Source organism: Etheostoma spectabile, chromosome 17 (genome assembly GCF_008692095.1).
Source record: "Etheostoma spectabile isolate EspeVRDwgs_2016 chromosome 17, UIUC_Espe_1.0, whole genome shotgun sequence".
Lineage (NCBI taxonomy): Eukaryota > Metazoa > Chordata > Actinopteri > Perciformes > Percidae > Etheostoma > Etheostoma spectabile.
Window position 1 is genome coordinate 5,982,780 of NC_045749.1, and position 14,463 is coordinate 5,997,242.

General features: G+C 38.5%; 1 protein-coding gene across 2 annotated transcripts in view; it reads left to right on the top strand.

Moving 5' to 3' along the window:
• Positions 1-13,827, top strand: part of kcnh1a (potassium voltage-gated channel, subfamily H (eag-related), member 1a) — a 35,949-nt gene extending 22,122 nt beyond the window's left edge. For both annotated transcript variants that reach the window (XM_032540768.1, XM_032540770.1), the window contains 4 exons: positions 3,638-3,837; positions 6,088-6,340; positions 8,537-8,733; positions 10,582-13,827. In XM_032540768.1, coding sequence (XP_032396659.1) covers positions 3,638-3,837; positions 6,088-6,340; positions 8,537-8,733; positions 10,582-11,451 — 1,520 coding nt within the window. In that variant the 3' untranslated portion in view covers positions 11,452-13,827. The remainder of the gene's footprint in view (positions 1-3,637; positions 3,838-6,087; positions 6,341-8,536; positions 8,734-10,581) is intronic.
• The last annotated feature ends 636 nt before the right edge of the window (positions 13,828-14,463 follow it).

The following is a 14,463-nucleotide window of genomic DNA, read 5'->3' on the forward strand; positions in this document are numbered from 1 at the left end:
ATCTATCTATCTATCTATCTATCTATCTATCTATCTAAGTCATTTTTAGTTGACTTGAGTCAACTTAAAATTTGTCATCTCCAAGAAATATGTTAATTGAAAGACAAAGAAAAAACAAGCTTGCCACTGACAATTACTTTTTTAAATCCTCCTTTATTTATTCTTTACTGGATGAAATGATGAACAATCTTAAGAACAAAATGCCAGTGGAAGTAAACAGAACAGTATTGATAGTAGAAATAGAAGCTTTGAGATCTTTTTTGTCTAAGTAGCGCTAGCGAGTTCCAGGCTGGTTAGCATGTTATCAGTTAGCCCGGCAGCTCCTGTAGTTTACCAAGTGGCCGTGCAAGTGGTCCGTACGTCACCAAGCTTCTACAACCAGATCTTTTTTTAAATATGCACAGATGAATTTCTGTGTCCCTTTTGGTGTGACTGAGGTGTGCAGCTGTGTTGATCTCCCCCATCCCACATGTGGCACGGATTTTGAGGCAATTTTATGTCGCTATTTTGTGAATGTAGGTATTTTTCTGGGTCTGACACGCAGAGGTAGCATTCTCATTCTCAGACCAGATTAACAGTTTCTACTGGAAATACCGAGTAACTATACTATAAGTAGTAAAACTAAAGTATACCTAGAACAGTATAACACTGTATGTGACATTCATGTAATGTCAAATAAAGAAAGCTGTAATGATTTCAAATTGTTACCTAGCCTTCACCAGTTTCTTTTTCAGTCTCATCAACACTGCTGTCAACTCTGGTCTACAGTGACATTATACAACAAAGCAGTAGTTCTGTTATTCTTGCCTACATTAGACTCATTACCTCAGTCTTCTGTGTGGAAATGTTGAGATTTTCTAGAGCTTGATGCATCACTCACACAAGTTTTCAGTCTTTCTGTAATTTCTCAGAGAAGCAATCAAAACTGTGACTAATAATAATGAGTTTAGTGGAGCATTTTCACGAATTATGTGGCTTACTGGCTTATCTGTAGTTTGTGTATGTTTTCAGTACAATGAAACATATGAGTTACAAATCTGAACAAAACAGCCATCAAATGCATCAAATCTGAAAAAGGGTGAAAATGATTTTAACAGTATGAAACATGTCTATTTATGTCATTTAATGTGGTTTGCCAACACAGTATCAGTTGGATTTGCTGTAGACATATGACTACATTACAATTCAATTAAGATTCCTGCCCCCACAAACTTACAGTACATCTAATCTGATAGGAAGGAGGCATATTTTCACAGATCGCCCTTCTTTCCATATATCAATATTAAACATTTATAAGGTACCTTTTGCTTGTGTGGCTCACAATACAGTGTAGAGCATGGTGCCATTGTGTGTGACTCCAAGCCGACAGCAACACCTTGAAGCAATAATCGACCGTCAGATACATTTTCCACACTGCCCCCTCCGATCCCTCTGCACCTCTAGTGTACTTTTCTCAGCTTCAATCTCAACCATGAGATGAGAGGATGATTGCTCCCACCCTCCCCCACTCCCTCTTTACCTTTGTGATGCTCAGGTTTATGCATACACTCTTGGGAAAATGAGCAAAACTCATCCGGAGAATTGTCTACATTTTTCATTGTGCGATACAAATCTGAATATCTAAACAACCAGACAGCCTCAGGTGGATTCAGTTGTAGATACAATCTACTGTAGTCCATAGCTGTTCTCTATGAAATATGGATGCTCTAAAACTGTTCTATTTTTACCACTAGCACTGGATCGGTGCTGGCAGTGACGAGGGCTTTTGGGGGGTGGCGTGGGGTAGGGGGGGGGGGGGGGGGGGGGGGGGGGGGGGGACTATACATATTTCCTGTTTCTATAGCAACTGTTGGCTTGGGGATTGACTTTCTGACAACTGTTTTGTAACTAACCTAAAACAAGCCAGCTGTTGGATGGCAAGCAACACTGCGACGAAGTTGTGTACGTCAGCAAGTACAGAGCTGTGTTGGGGACGAAACAAAGCACCACTCCACAGGGACAGATTGAGTTTCCTTTATTTAGGCCTTTTCTGCGTATCAGAGAAGTGAGTGTTGCCATCTCTCAAGCTCGAGGAAGCACTCATCCCAAAACTTTGGCCACTTCAAAAGGAGATGATTGTCAAATCATCTTAGATGTAATTGGCTCAGACCTTTGTGCAAAACCTTTCTTGGTCTGTTAACATGCTGATTCCGATGCCTGAAATTGTGTTACAAACAAGGGCATATTCTTTGTGTTTAGGTGATAAAGAATATTATACCATACTTCAGGGTTTGATAGCATGGCTGTACAAGTGAGCAATGGTGACGAAAGTATGAAAGTTGTGGTTATCCTCGCCCTTGAGGACTTTTGAGCACTTTTTAATTAGTATTATTCCCTGAGCAGTTGTGCACAACATTTTGATTTGTGTGCCGTGAAATAAACAAACCGACAAATGCATGTACAGGTTACTGTCATCATCTGAGAATAATTGAAATGCGTGGCTGGCATGTTTCCCCTGTCCCTTCTAGCAGGGCTAATTAGGGCAACCCATTGCCAAGAGAACACTGCAGACTCAGAGCAGACATCTGATAGCTTTGATCTACACGCACACCAGCTGTTTCAACAGTTCAACCACCTCAAAGAAGCACTGCTGTGCTCTTTCTTTAATTCTTCTATCACAAGACAAGTTAAGAAAAATATCCTTATTCAGTGTGTAACTGCATTGGGATGGATGCTTACACACAACTTCAATACAAAGCTGTAGTTAAAGTTTTTCCTTTTTGAAGAGAGTATTGTGTATTATGTTTCGAGCCAATGATTAGTAGTAATTGTTCATTCCCCATGTGATTGATCAAAGTGAATTTTTATAATGGCCACCAGTGTTGCAAAGTTTTGGATATTTTATGCCCTCATAAAACCAATTTGAAGATCCTTATGAAGCCAGATTTGTAGATTTATTTTGTCTTTTTAAACCAGTTTTTGGGAAATGTTATGTTTTCAACAAAATCTTTTGTCCTTGTGAACCTGTTTTTTGTAATTGTCATTTTGCATCCTGATTTAAAGATTTTCATGTTTATTCTTTAAATGTACTGCAGTATTATGATACCCTCAAGTCAAGATTAGAAGTCAAGATAGTCACTCCAATGTGTTCACTTTCTCCTCAAAAACACCTAACCTTAACTACAAAATCAGTCAGATGAAGCATTTCAAACAGAAAAAGACAGCCCATAATCCAGAAAGGAAACTAATAAAGACTGTGAATATATGGGACATGGGTCATTTTACTGGGATGGCCAAGATGGGACACAAAGCGGGGGGGCCATGGAATAGCAAAGTTTAGTGTGTATACGTACGCAGCCGACCGCGGTTCAAATCCTGTTCCTTTGCTACGTGTCATATCCCTTCTATCTGCCATGATTTCCTGTCTCGTAACTCTCAAATAAATGAAAAGCCCAATCTTCTCTGATTGGCTTGCTAGAAAAACATGGTGCACCACAGTTCTCAAGCATTGGGTGAAGATCGTAATGAGCTTGCATGCATTTGCATTTACACTGATTTATTTTAGCACATCATTTACCATTCCTCATAAAGTTGAGCCCATACAAGCAGCTAAAACGTTAGTGGATATCTATATCTTTTCTTCTCTGTATTTCCCCAGCTCTTCTTTACGCCACCATCTTTGGTAATGTGACAACAATCTTCCAGCAAATGTACGCCAACACAAATCGTTACCATGAGATGATTAACAGCGTCCGGGACTTCCTCAAACTCTACCAGGTGCCCAAGGGCTTGAGTGAAAGAGTTATGGATTACATTGCCTCCACCTGGTCTATGTCACGGGGTATAGACACCGAAAAGGTACGTCAGACTGCCTCATCTTTAATGGCTCTGTCAAGGCATTGGATTACTGGTAGTTTCCTTGAAATCCTGCTATTTTTTATCCTCCTCAAGACTGCCATTATTATGGAAAGCATGATAACCAATTTTGACTTAATGTGTTGATTACAAGATTGTTAATAATGTATACAAATGCAGCATCATTTGTTTGATATAAATAGTAGATACATAAAACTATGTGTTGTATATTATAGAAGTCACATATTTTTTATGATGTTGGCAGCAGTAAATTGGTTTTGTAAAAACTGTCATACAGTTATTTTGTGGCACAGTTACACCAGCCATCCCAGTGAAAGCAGATGATGCTGAAATGAGTGTGGAAATTAAGTATTAAAAGCTGGCAGCGGATAGATTGAACCGGTGCTGCTCTGATTGTTTTGAAGCCAGAAAGCATTCATAACACTGTCCCATTTAAATCCACCTTTCCAATAATCCAATCATGGAAAAAGTTTCTAAAAAGGCAGGGATTTTGTCACTTGGAAATATGTAGTCAAAATCGAAATGTGATACTTTTTGTGTTCTCTTTACTGTATATGTTAGGCTTGCACTGCATCTATGTATTATTTATTTGTCTGCTTCAAGCCACACTACATGGTCTAAAAATGGCCCATAATCCCTCTCTGCTTGACATTCATCTTCAAAGAGATTTGTTTTAAAAGCAGAGCCCTGCGACCGCCTGGCATCCTGTTGATTAGGTGTGCTTGAACAACATACTACCATTGAGTAGGGATGCACTAAATCCAGATTTTTGGGGTTCGGCCGAATACCGAATCCACTGGTTAAGATTCCAAATCCGAAACCGAATACCAAATCGTACTCCCATTAACACAATAAACACATTAATGAAGTAAACAACGTCCACAGCAGTGCATATTTCTGTACCAGCTATTGCTGCATATTGGCCGCTGTCTGTAGATTCCTTCATGCCCAACTCGGATTCTTTCGGCTGTTTCATACACATATGTTTTACCATCGGCGATGTTGTGTATTGTTTAGCCCTAACATTTATTTCCCCCCTTAATACGATGCACTAATGTCTTCTTAAAGACAGACTTTGTAATGAGTGGAGATCTCTGAGCTTCTTTGAACACTGGGTTCTATCTGTGAATAATTATTTACCGTATGATTACCATCATGAGACAAATCGGCATTGCAAATTGAACATGTAGCTCGACTTAAATCTTGAATTCTTTTGGCTGAAAATACTGCCAAACAACATTTTCTCTGCTCACATTTCTCTGCATCCCGATCATTGAATGACACACAGCAGATAACTAATTCAGACTGGACATATTCAGTCCCAACCAAATAGATAAGCCGTATCCTAGTGACGTATTGAAGAAGCTCTTAATCATCTGTAGTATAAAAACACACAAATATCACAGGCGGACCTTAACATCATAACCTTTTTTAAAGTTCTCTGACCATTCATATTTGTCCTCTTCATTACTGTAGGGTTCAACTGACTTTTGGTTTCAGACAAACATTTTTATTGCAAAATTCCCAAAAATATACAGTATATCTATTTCATGCCAGGCCAAAGGTACTCTCAGTAAGTACGTTTTCCTCTCAAACACAAGCCTTTTTACAGATGTGTAAATATCAATGCTCAAGTCACTTAAATTGCAGAAGTAGAAGCCACAGTACACCCACTTACCACTGTCACGCTGTATCCAGTTCAAAACATCTATGCAAAAACAGACTAGCCAGTTTCATGACGTTAACCAATAGGAGCACAGGGCACTTTTCTGTGCGAGAAAGGAATGAGGTTATAGTTAATGTCAGTGAACCTTTAACCATTTACTCTCTGGTTAGGAGCATTATACCAAATGAACCACACCCATGCGTGTGTCTTCACCCTCTGCACTCTATAAATAAGCAGTCCAGAGTCCACCTTAATTGCTGAGTGAGGATAAATTGTTCCACATGCATTTTAATACATAAAACCATGTTTACTTATAAGTAAACATCCGTTCTTTGTGCTGTCAAGTGGAATAGTGATGTCCATTACTGGCACCTTAGCAATCACCTATATCTACGTCACACAACGTATAGTCTGCCAGTCAAGTCATGGCAACAGTTTACGACTCTTATCCCCTAATGTTGTAGAGTCTGATCAGCTAAAGACTTTCTACTAACTATAGTATATTTCAGTCTTGTCTGATGATGAGTCACCATACAGCTTTTCTCTTTACTCTTGTTTCTTCCCAGGTGTTGCAGATCTGCCCAAAGGACATGAGAGCAGATATTTGTGTTCATCTTAACCGGAAGGTTTTTAAAGAGCACCCGGCTTTCCGGCTGGCCAGCGATGGGTGCCTCAGAGCGCTGGCCATGGAGTTTCAGACCATCCACTGCGCCCCCGGTGACCTGATCTACCACGCCGGTGAAAGTGTGGACAGCCTTTGTTTTGTGGTGTCTGGATCACTGGAGGTCATTCAGGACGACGAGGTGGTGGCCATTTTAGGTTAGTTTTAAATACATTTGTAACCATTTCTGATGCATATCTGTCTTTTCACCAAACTAGACTGAGCATTTTTGACATAATTAATAATGCAATTCACCACTTATGTTTATTTCATAAACGAGGCGGTCAGTGCTTACCATTCCAACCAATGACAGACCTGCCCCAGATCTACTCAACTTTTTCTAAACATAAAGTTATGGATTTCTTAAACTTCTAAGATCTAAGATGCAGAAAACACTGGCAGTGATGATGACGTAGGAAAAACATTTCAGCTAAACTGGCCTCCAGCGCTGTTCTAACAAAACGGATTTGCATCAATATATTGCAACAATATATTCCTTTTACTTAAAATTCACTTTTATTCACTTTACAAGCTGTTTCCAACTGCAATGAAAATAGATGTTTGGGGCTGCTGAGTCATGAATCCAGGATTTGAACAATACCTTGTTTGTCACAGATCCCTCTTAGTAACAGTCTGAATAGTCTGGATTATAGATATTTGGACACATACTGCAGACCAGAGACATGTGGGCGTAAAATGAGTCCCTTCTTGACCTGATTAGAGTTTAATTTGGATGCTGTCTGACTCTATGCAGTGCTCTTAACTGTAGTAACCCATGTCTAATACATTTTGAACAGGAAAGAACCAGGCCAAGTACTAACTACCTTGACATTTCGGACATTTGTGAGCTCCGTTTTTCTTCCATTGCACCTTGGTGTGCTCTAACAATGTGATCTACCTCTTTATTTATCAAGATACAGAAGAAATAATTATTTCCTTGCTTATACTGGCTTGGTTAAATCCCAGCAGAGTATGTCCAATTTACATCCTCATCGTTTTAATTTGTCAGATAATTGATTCAGTGAATAATGGAATGCTTGCTCTGGCACGCCCAATGTGGGCTGTTTATCGTCAACAACCTGCAATCGGTTCCTCTTTGCAACGATCAATATACTGTCAGGCTAATACCATTGGCCGGATGGAGACTGTAATGGAGCCTGAAGTGATGAACAAGTTACTACTATTAACCAGATTCTCATTTTCCTAATGGCGCTGTAAAACTGAAACAACATGTAAAGTAACAGACACACTATCTTATTTTATCATCAGACTGGTGCTGTTTGACTTCTCATTTCCAGACCGCTCTACATACAGGAGATCTAAATGTTGTTAGCCTAAATATTTAAACTAATTTGGAAGCCAGAAATAGTTAGTTAGTTATAGTCCAATAGTTTGGATATGTCTTTTGCAACTTTAAAAAAAAAGCTGCATTGTATAAAGCTTTTTCATCCTGCAGTTCAAAGAAGTAATCAAATGTTTTCAGTCTTGTGAAATTACATTTTGATTACAATGAGTCATGACACTTCATGGATCATAGTTATAGTTAATATGGTCAAGGTGAGCTTTTCAAACATATGTAACGTGAGGGTTTGGTATATGGTGGTTGATCACTCTTTATGATAGTAGACAGCAGGATGGAGACGGATGACTTTCTCAAGTGGTACTTTACTGAACACACTCACAACAACAACACTTCCTTGTCTGGACCTTCCCTGTGACTCAACTAACCAATCAGAAGCGAGAACTTAGACTGAGGTAAAAAGCTCTGAATCAGCTGCACAAATAACAGCATGTTTAGCACTTATAAATAGTTAAGTTTCTTAAATGATCTAATAAGCTTTTTGTCTAAGTTAATAAGCTATAATTAATAGCTTTTGTAGTAGTTAATAAATAATGTTAATGCTTTGTAAGTCTGTCATAAACCAAAAAAAGAACGTTCAGGTCGACAGCTTGTAAAACCCACCATTACTTAATTTCTTCAGTCAGTTCTTTCAGCTCTTTATTTAGCCTTTATTAGCACTATACAGTATAAAGTTTTCACAAATTTTTATTTATTTGTTATCTACATAATGTTGTATAGTTGTATGAAAATACCCTCTCAACCGGCAACTTGCCTTAAGTAAGGGATTAAGCAAATGGGATTTTTTCAAAAACCGGCTACCCAAAATGTGTTCTTATAAATGGTGTATCACAGTAAATGATTTATCAACCATAATTAAAGCAATTACAACTTCCAAACCCTTTATAAAACACGCCTTATAAAAAAGTGGTACTGAATTTACAGGTAATTTATTTCCCTATTTCTTTACATTTTGGAAGAATTACCTGGTTTAAATTGTGTCCTCTTTCCAAAGGTAAGGGAGATGTGTTTGGGGATGTTTTCTGGAAAGAAGTCACTCTCGCTCAAGCCTGCGCCAACGTCCGAGCTCTGACCTACTGCGACCTCCACGTCATTAAACGTGACGCCCTGCAGAAGGTGCTGGAGTTCTACACAGCGTTTTCCAATCACTTCTCAAGAAATCTGCTGCTTACTTACAACCTGCGAAAGAGGGTGAGTGACTCTTTAAAGAGCACCTAAAAAACGAAAAGTTACAGTTCACTCAGTTCAGATTTGGGTTTTACAATGTATTTTCAATGTCTGAAAACTTTAGCTTTCTCGTTTCCACAGCTGTATACATACATAATTTATTAAACTGAGTACATTTGAGTGTTACACAATATATATGTTAAGAATGCAGCATAATTTGTCTATATGTGTAGACATGTCCATTACCATGTATCTTAGAAATTGGAAAGAAAAACTCCTTTTGACCTGTAACTCCATCTCTAGTCAGACCCTTTTTTTAAATAAAAGCTTGAACTTTAAAGGTCCCATGGCATGAAAATTTCACTTCATGAGGTTTTTTAACATTAATATGAGTTTCGCCAGCCTGCCTATGGTCCCCCAGTGGCTAGAAAAGGCGATAGGTGTAAACCGAGCCCTGGGTATCCTGCTCTGCCTTTGAGAGAATGAAAGTTCAGATGGGCTGATCTGGAATCTTGCTCCTTATGAGGTCATAAGGGTCAAGGTTACCTCCCCTTTCTCTGCTTTGCCCGCTCAGAGAATTTGGCCCACCCATAAGAGAGAGACATCATGGCGTCATGGAGCTTAACCCTAACCCTAACCCTGGTGTTACAGCTAGCCTAGTTCTGTCTAAACGTACAAAATCCACCTACCAGCACCTCTAAAGACAGATATGAGAGAAATATCAATCTTATCATCTAACTTTTGGCAAGAAAGCCCAAAATGTGGCTATTACCAGAAACATTCACACACAAATCCTTTAGAAAAAGGTACATTTTCTAGATTCAATAACATTATTTTAGACGTGCAAGCCCATCTAAACAACATATGCCACACTGCAAACGAAAGCACAGTTCCATTAACAGCCACCACATATGAAAAAAGCCACTCTTACATCCGTCATTCAAAACTGAACAGCTGCGATCAACAACTCAAGTGTGGCTACCAATCCTTACCTCATTCATAACAAGCTAAGCCTGCCCAAAATACTGCATGTAAGCTTAAATTGCCTGCATATGGAGAGGCAATCTCATCTGCTGCATTGAACTCACTATTCACCAGGGTCCCATACTTTTTGAATGTACTGTATACAGCAGGGAAATCCAGAGATTGATTGGGAGGTGGGAGGTTGTGTTTTTGCTTTGGGAATTCAGCACTCAAAACATTCCACATTTGAGTAGTTAGCCTAACCCTAATCCTACTTTTTTAATAATGATGAGTGTATTGCCTTTCAGCATTATGCCCCGGAATGACATTCTAGTAGATAACAAAAATCTAGTAAATTGATTTTAGGTTGGAATTTTTTAGTCAATCTACTATTTCCAAGAAAAAGAATGAACTTCCTGCATAGCAACCATGCATTTTTGTTAAAAAAAAAAAAAAAAACTAGAACATAAAAATCAGTTATATTCAGCCAAACCATGTAGTGGAAATGAGGCATACAGTGTGTCTACACCCACTGAAGCCAGAAGCATGATATGAACTTCCCCTCCGTGTTGTGGGAATAGCCTGTTTAAAGGTGACATTAACAAAGCACACACACACACATACACACACACACACACACACACACACACACACACACACACACACACAGACACATTTTGAAACATTGTTTTCCTCACACAATCTATAATATCAGTTAGATAGATGCACCTGTTCGTCTAACTGATTTTGATCAGGTTTTAGACTATTAATTCTTCACTTCTTGCGACTAAATTGACTTTGAGAAGAGGCATTGCAATATGACTTGTTTCTGTGCATGTAGCATTCACAACAAACCACATGGTTATTATGATGGTGTTTTAGTCTCAAGAACTCTAAATTCTCTTATAGATCGTCTTCCGAAAGATCAGTGATGTGAAACGAGAGGAAGAGGAGCGACAGAGACGTAAAAACGAAGCCCCTCTAAATTTGCCACCAGATCATCCGGTACGAAAACTCTTCCAGCGCTTTCGACAGCAGAAGGAAGCCCGCCTGGTGACCGACAAACCAGAACTAGATGACCATGATATCGAGAAGGGCCCTATGTACGTGGACATCCCGATAACTACAACAGCCATCACAACTACCAGCATCATCACAGTGACGGAAAGCCCTGCAACACCCTCATCTTCAATGCCTTCATCTTCAACATCCCCCAACTGTACTCCCTCAAACAAGGCAAAGCTGCAGGTCCCAACTCCTGTTTCTCTGGTGGGAGGCCGGGCTGCCGAACCCGTCAAAGTCAAAGGGTGGGGTCGCTTCAAGGAGTCCATGGCCAAAGCCGACAACTGGAACAAAGTGTCTAAAGCCGAGTCCATGGAGACATTACCTGAACGGACCAAGGCGCATGAGTCACAGATGTCTCTAAAGAAGACAGACTCATGTGACAGCGGTATCACCAAAAGTGACCTGCGCCTGGACAAAGTAGGCGAATTCCGCATGACGCCCCAGGATCGCAGTCCCGTCCAGCCACCGGAGACCAAGCGCGCCTTCTACCCCATCCAAGAGCAAACGCTTCAGGCCTCACTTCAGGAGTTCAAGCTGGAGCTGAAGGACGACCTCAAGAACCTGAACGTTCGAATGTCCGGCCTGGAGGCGCAGCTCACAGAAGCACTTCAACTCCTCAAAGTAAGGAGATCAAGTGCTGGCTCTCCGCAGCCTCTTTTTGACATTTCTAGACCTGCTTCACCAGAACTGGACAAAGAGGACATTTTCTCTTGAAGAGTGGAAGGTTAACTGATCAGGTTAACTGTGAACTCAGCTGGAATCCAGTAATATCCACATTACTTGGAGAGCTGAGTCTGCACTGGGCACACCATTTAGATAAGACAACAGTGTGGTCTTGAAGACACACCGGTCTTTATCCTAGGGGTGTAGCTGTTGGCCAACTAGGGAATGTCATGTTGAGAAGTTGAGGTCGTAGCCCAGATTCTGTTGTTGTAACATTGAACACTGGGAAGTTACAAAAACACTGACAGCTCTACGTTTGTACATACGTTTGATTTATTTTTCCATCGCACTATGATGGAAAAATAGCTTGGGAGGTTTGATTTTATCTCGATTTTGCGAGTGTCAACAGAAGAACATAGTTGTATCTCTGTTGGGAAGAGAATAGAAACAGCACGCCCTACTGGTTTGTTATTGAATCATTTGTAAGAGATTCTTTGCATGTCACGTAAAATAGACGTTTGACTCAAATTGCAGATGGTGCATTTTTGATTAATTGAGGCCACGACTCATTTGGATTATTTCATCATGACGGTGGGAAAAGACAGTTATTCCAGATGTTGAAACTGTCTCTGAGTAATTTCCTTAAGTAATTGATGAACTCTTTCTTTTTATATCCTTCCAGGATTATTATGAATAATACAACTGATAAATCAACAAGCATTCAGAGTTTAGCAGTGCGTATAATTCCCATAAACCATGGCTAGATAGGCTTGATGAAACGGCAGAAGTGAGCAATTTATCCATAGTTCCTGATATTGAGTATTTGTTATTCTCATATATAAACACTACAACCACACACACGAGACACATGTTGTGTGAGAGCCGTGCATTTTTAATTTTGGTCATGCATATTTAGCTGATGCAGATGGTACTGATAATGGCTGTACCCCTTACCTTATTTTAAAACAGTTTTCAAATATTTCAAAAGTAAAATTTATATATATATAAATAACATAAACTTCAAAGTGCAGGTTTGTTCACGTAAATGGACCTAGATAGTCAATGGAACATGCTGTAGAGATGTATTTTGCCTTTAATGGCCACTGAGGTACATGTTTACATTTGTTACCAGTTAGCATGCTTAATTTAATTGTCTGTCTTCACGAGTTAACTATTAATAAAGGACAAAGATGATGAAAATGTTAAGGCAAAGGGTTTGCAATGCAGTTCTTGCTTTGCATTATTTGAGGCCAATATTTGGAGGAAATATCTACTTGCTAACCCAAAACCAAGATTCAACATCAGTCAACAGGCAGGAAATGTGCTTTAGAGCATTTTTGTAGCAACTTTCATTCATTACAGAACCCTAATGTCCACAGAAAAAGATGCATTAAACATGAAGTAAAGCAGAGAAATGATCACCAAGCAATAAGAATGCAAATGTATTTGCTACAATCAAACTTATATTTAAAAAATATGACTATTTTTTAAAACAAACTGTTTATTTGCAGTTTAGTAAAATCCAGAAAAAATGTATTGCAAGTCTTAGTCATGAGCTTTACTGGTCTGCTTCTATACAATCGTTCACATGGCAAAAATAACCATCACTCTGCATTATTTATTATTCATATGGATAATTTATGTTCCCTGCATGGCTTTTCTCTTATCAAGACTAAAGACAAGTTGAGAAGAACACAGCTAAGAGGAAAAAAAACGACAGGTTTTTCTCTCAAACACATTTTGTGGCTCCATTTCCATTAAAAATGTAGCTTGCTTAAAAATAAATGGGCATGTCAAAAGTGAGAACTCATTTGGTTTAGAGCCAGTGTTTGTGGATCTTTATGGGTCTGCTTTTGCAAAGAGTTTTGATTTTACAGAGGGAAAAGCACTAAAATGATCTGAGTGTGACTTCTCTATCACAGAGGACTCATAAAGCTGCTGATTACACACAAGTTCAAAAATCAGAAGGAGGCTACATGGCCGACAGTATCTGAGGAATTTAGTCATTTAATTTGTGAAAGACAGAATCTAAACATTATGTAATGATAGACACTTAACTGACTGACTCATGTCAATTCATTATATAACGTTATTCAAAAGACTTGGTGGAGATTACCACATGACAGATCCAATAATGTTATGTAGTTATAATGTTTATTGTTGCATTTGCAACAAAGCTCTGTGTGTTTGTTTTTATTTATTTTTTATAAATTATCACACAACTACCTACATCATTATTAAGTATCAACGTATCACAGTAAATAATAATGCTGGATGAACTCTTATATGGAAACAGTTTTTTTTATTTGGCGACTTTTATGACAATTGGGCGAGTTATTATTTGGCTACTTGGCATTAGTCAAATTAATACATTACTAGAAGCTCAACCAAGTATACGTAAAGATTATGCAGCGCATAAATAGCATGTGCAGATTTTGTTTTAGAATGTTTTCCTTAGAGACAAAAAATACGTGTTGGAACTGAATTGATGTTTTTGACTTTTTCTGAATACAAACTGGTGCTTAAGAGCTTTAGTCTGGAATAGTATGAATGCCAATTTGAGATGACACTTTTAGTCATGTTATGTTTGAATGTTACACAACAGTTTAATCACAAACCCAAATTAAAACAAATAATTTCTTTAGCCCCTCTTACTTTAAATAGTACTAACAACAATGAGGTGCTGTTTGTCATTTTATTTATTATGTGATTCAACCCATACTAAACCTGCATGGAAAATAATATTTATTTTCTTCAACAGATGACAAATGAATTGTTTTCATTGAAGTTACTTAGTATGGTGAAATATTTTCATTTCAGCCAAAATAAACTGATGTTTCAATTCACCAATGACACAGATGAATGACAAAATTGGTAAGTTGTTAAGGATATTTGAAACTGATATTTTGAATGACACAAACTATGAATCCTAAACGTTCATTTTTTTTGTTGAAAGTACTGTATTCTCTGTTATATTTACACAGCAAATTTACAATTCTTGTAGTTTCTTTACATTTGCAGTACCTAATGGGTTGAGTTTTAGTATTAAAATCATTAATATTA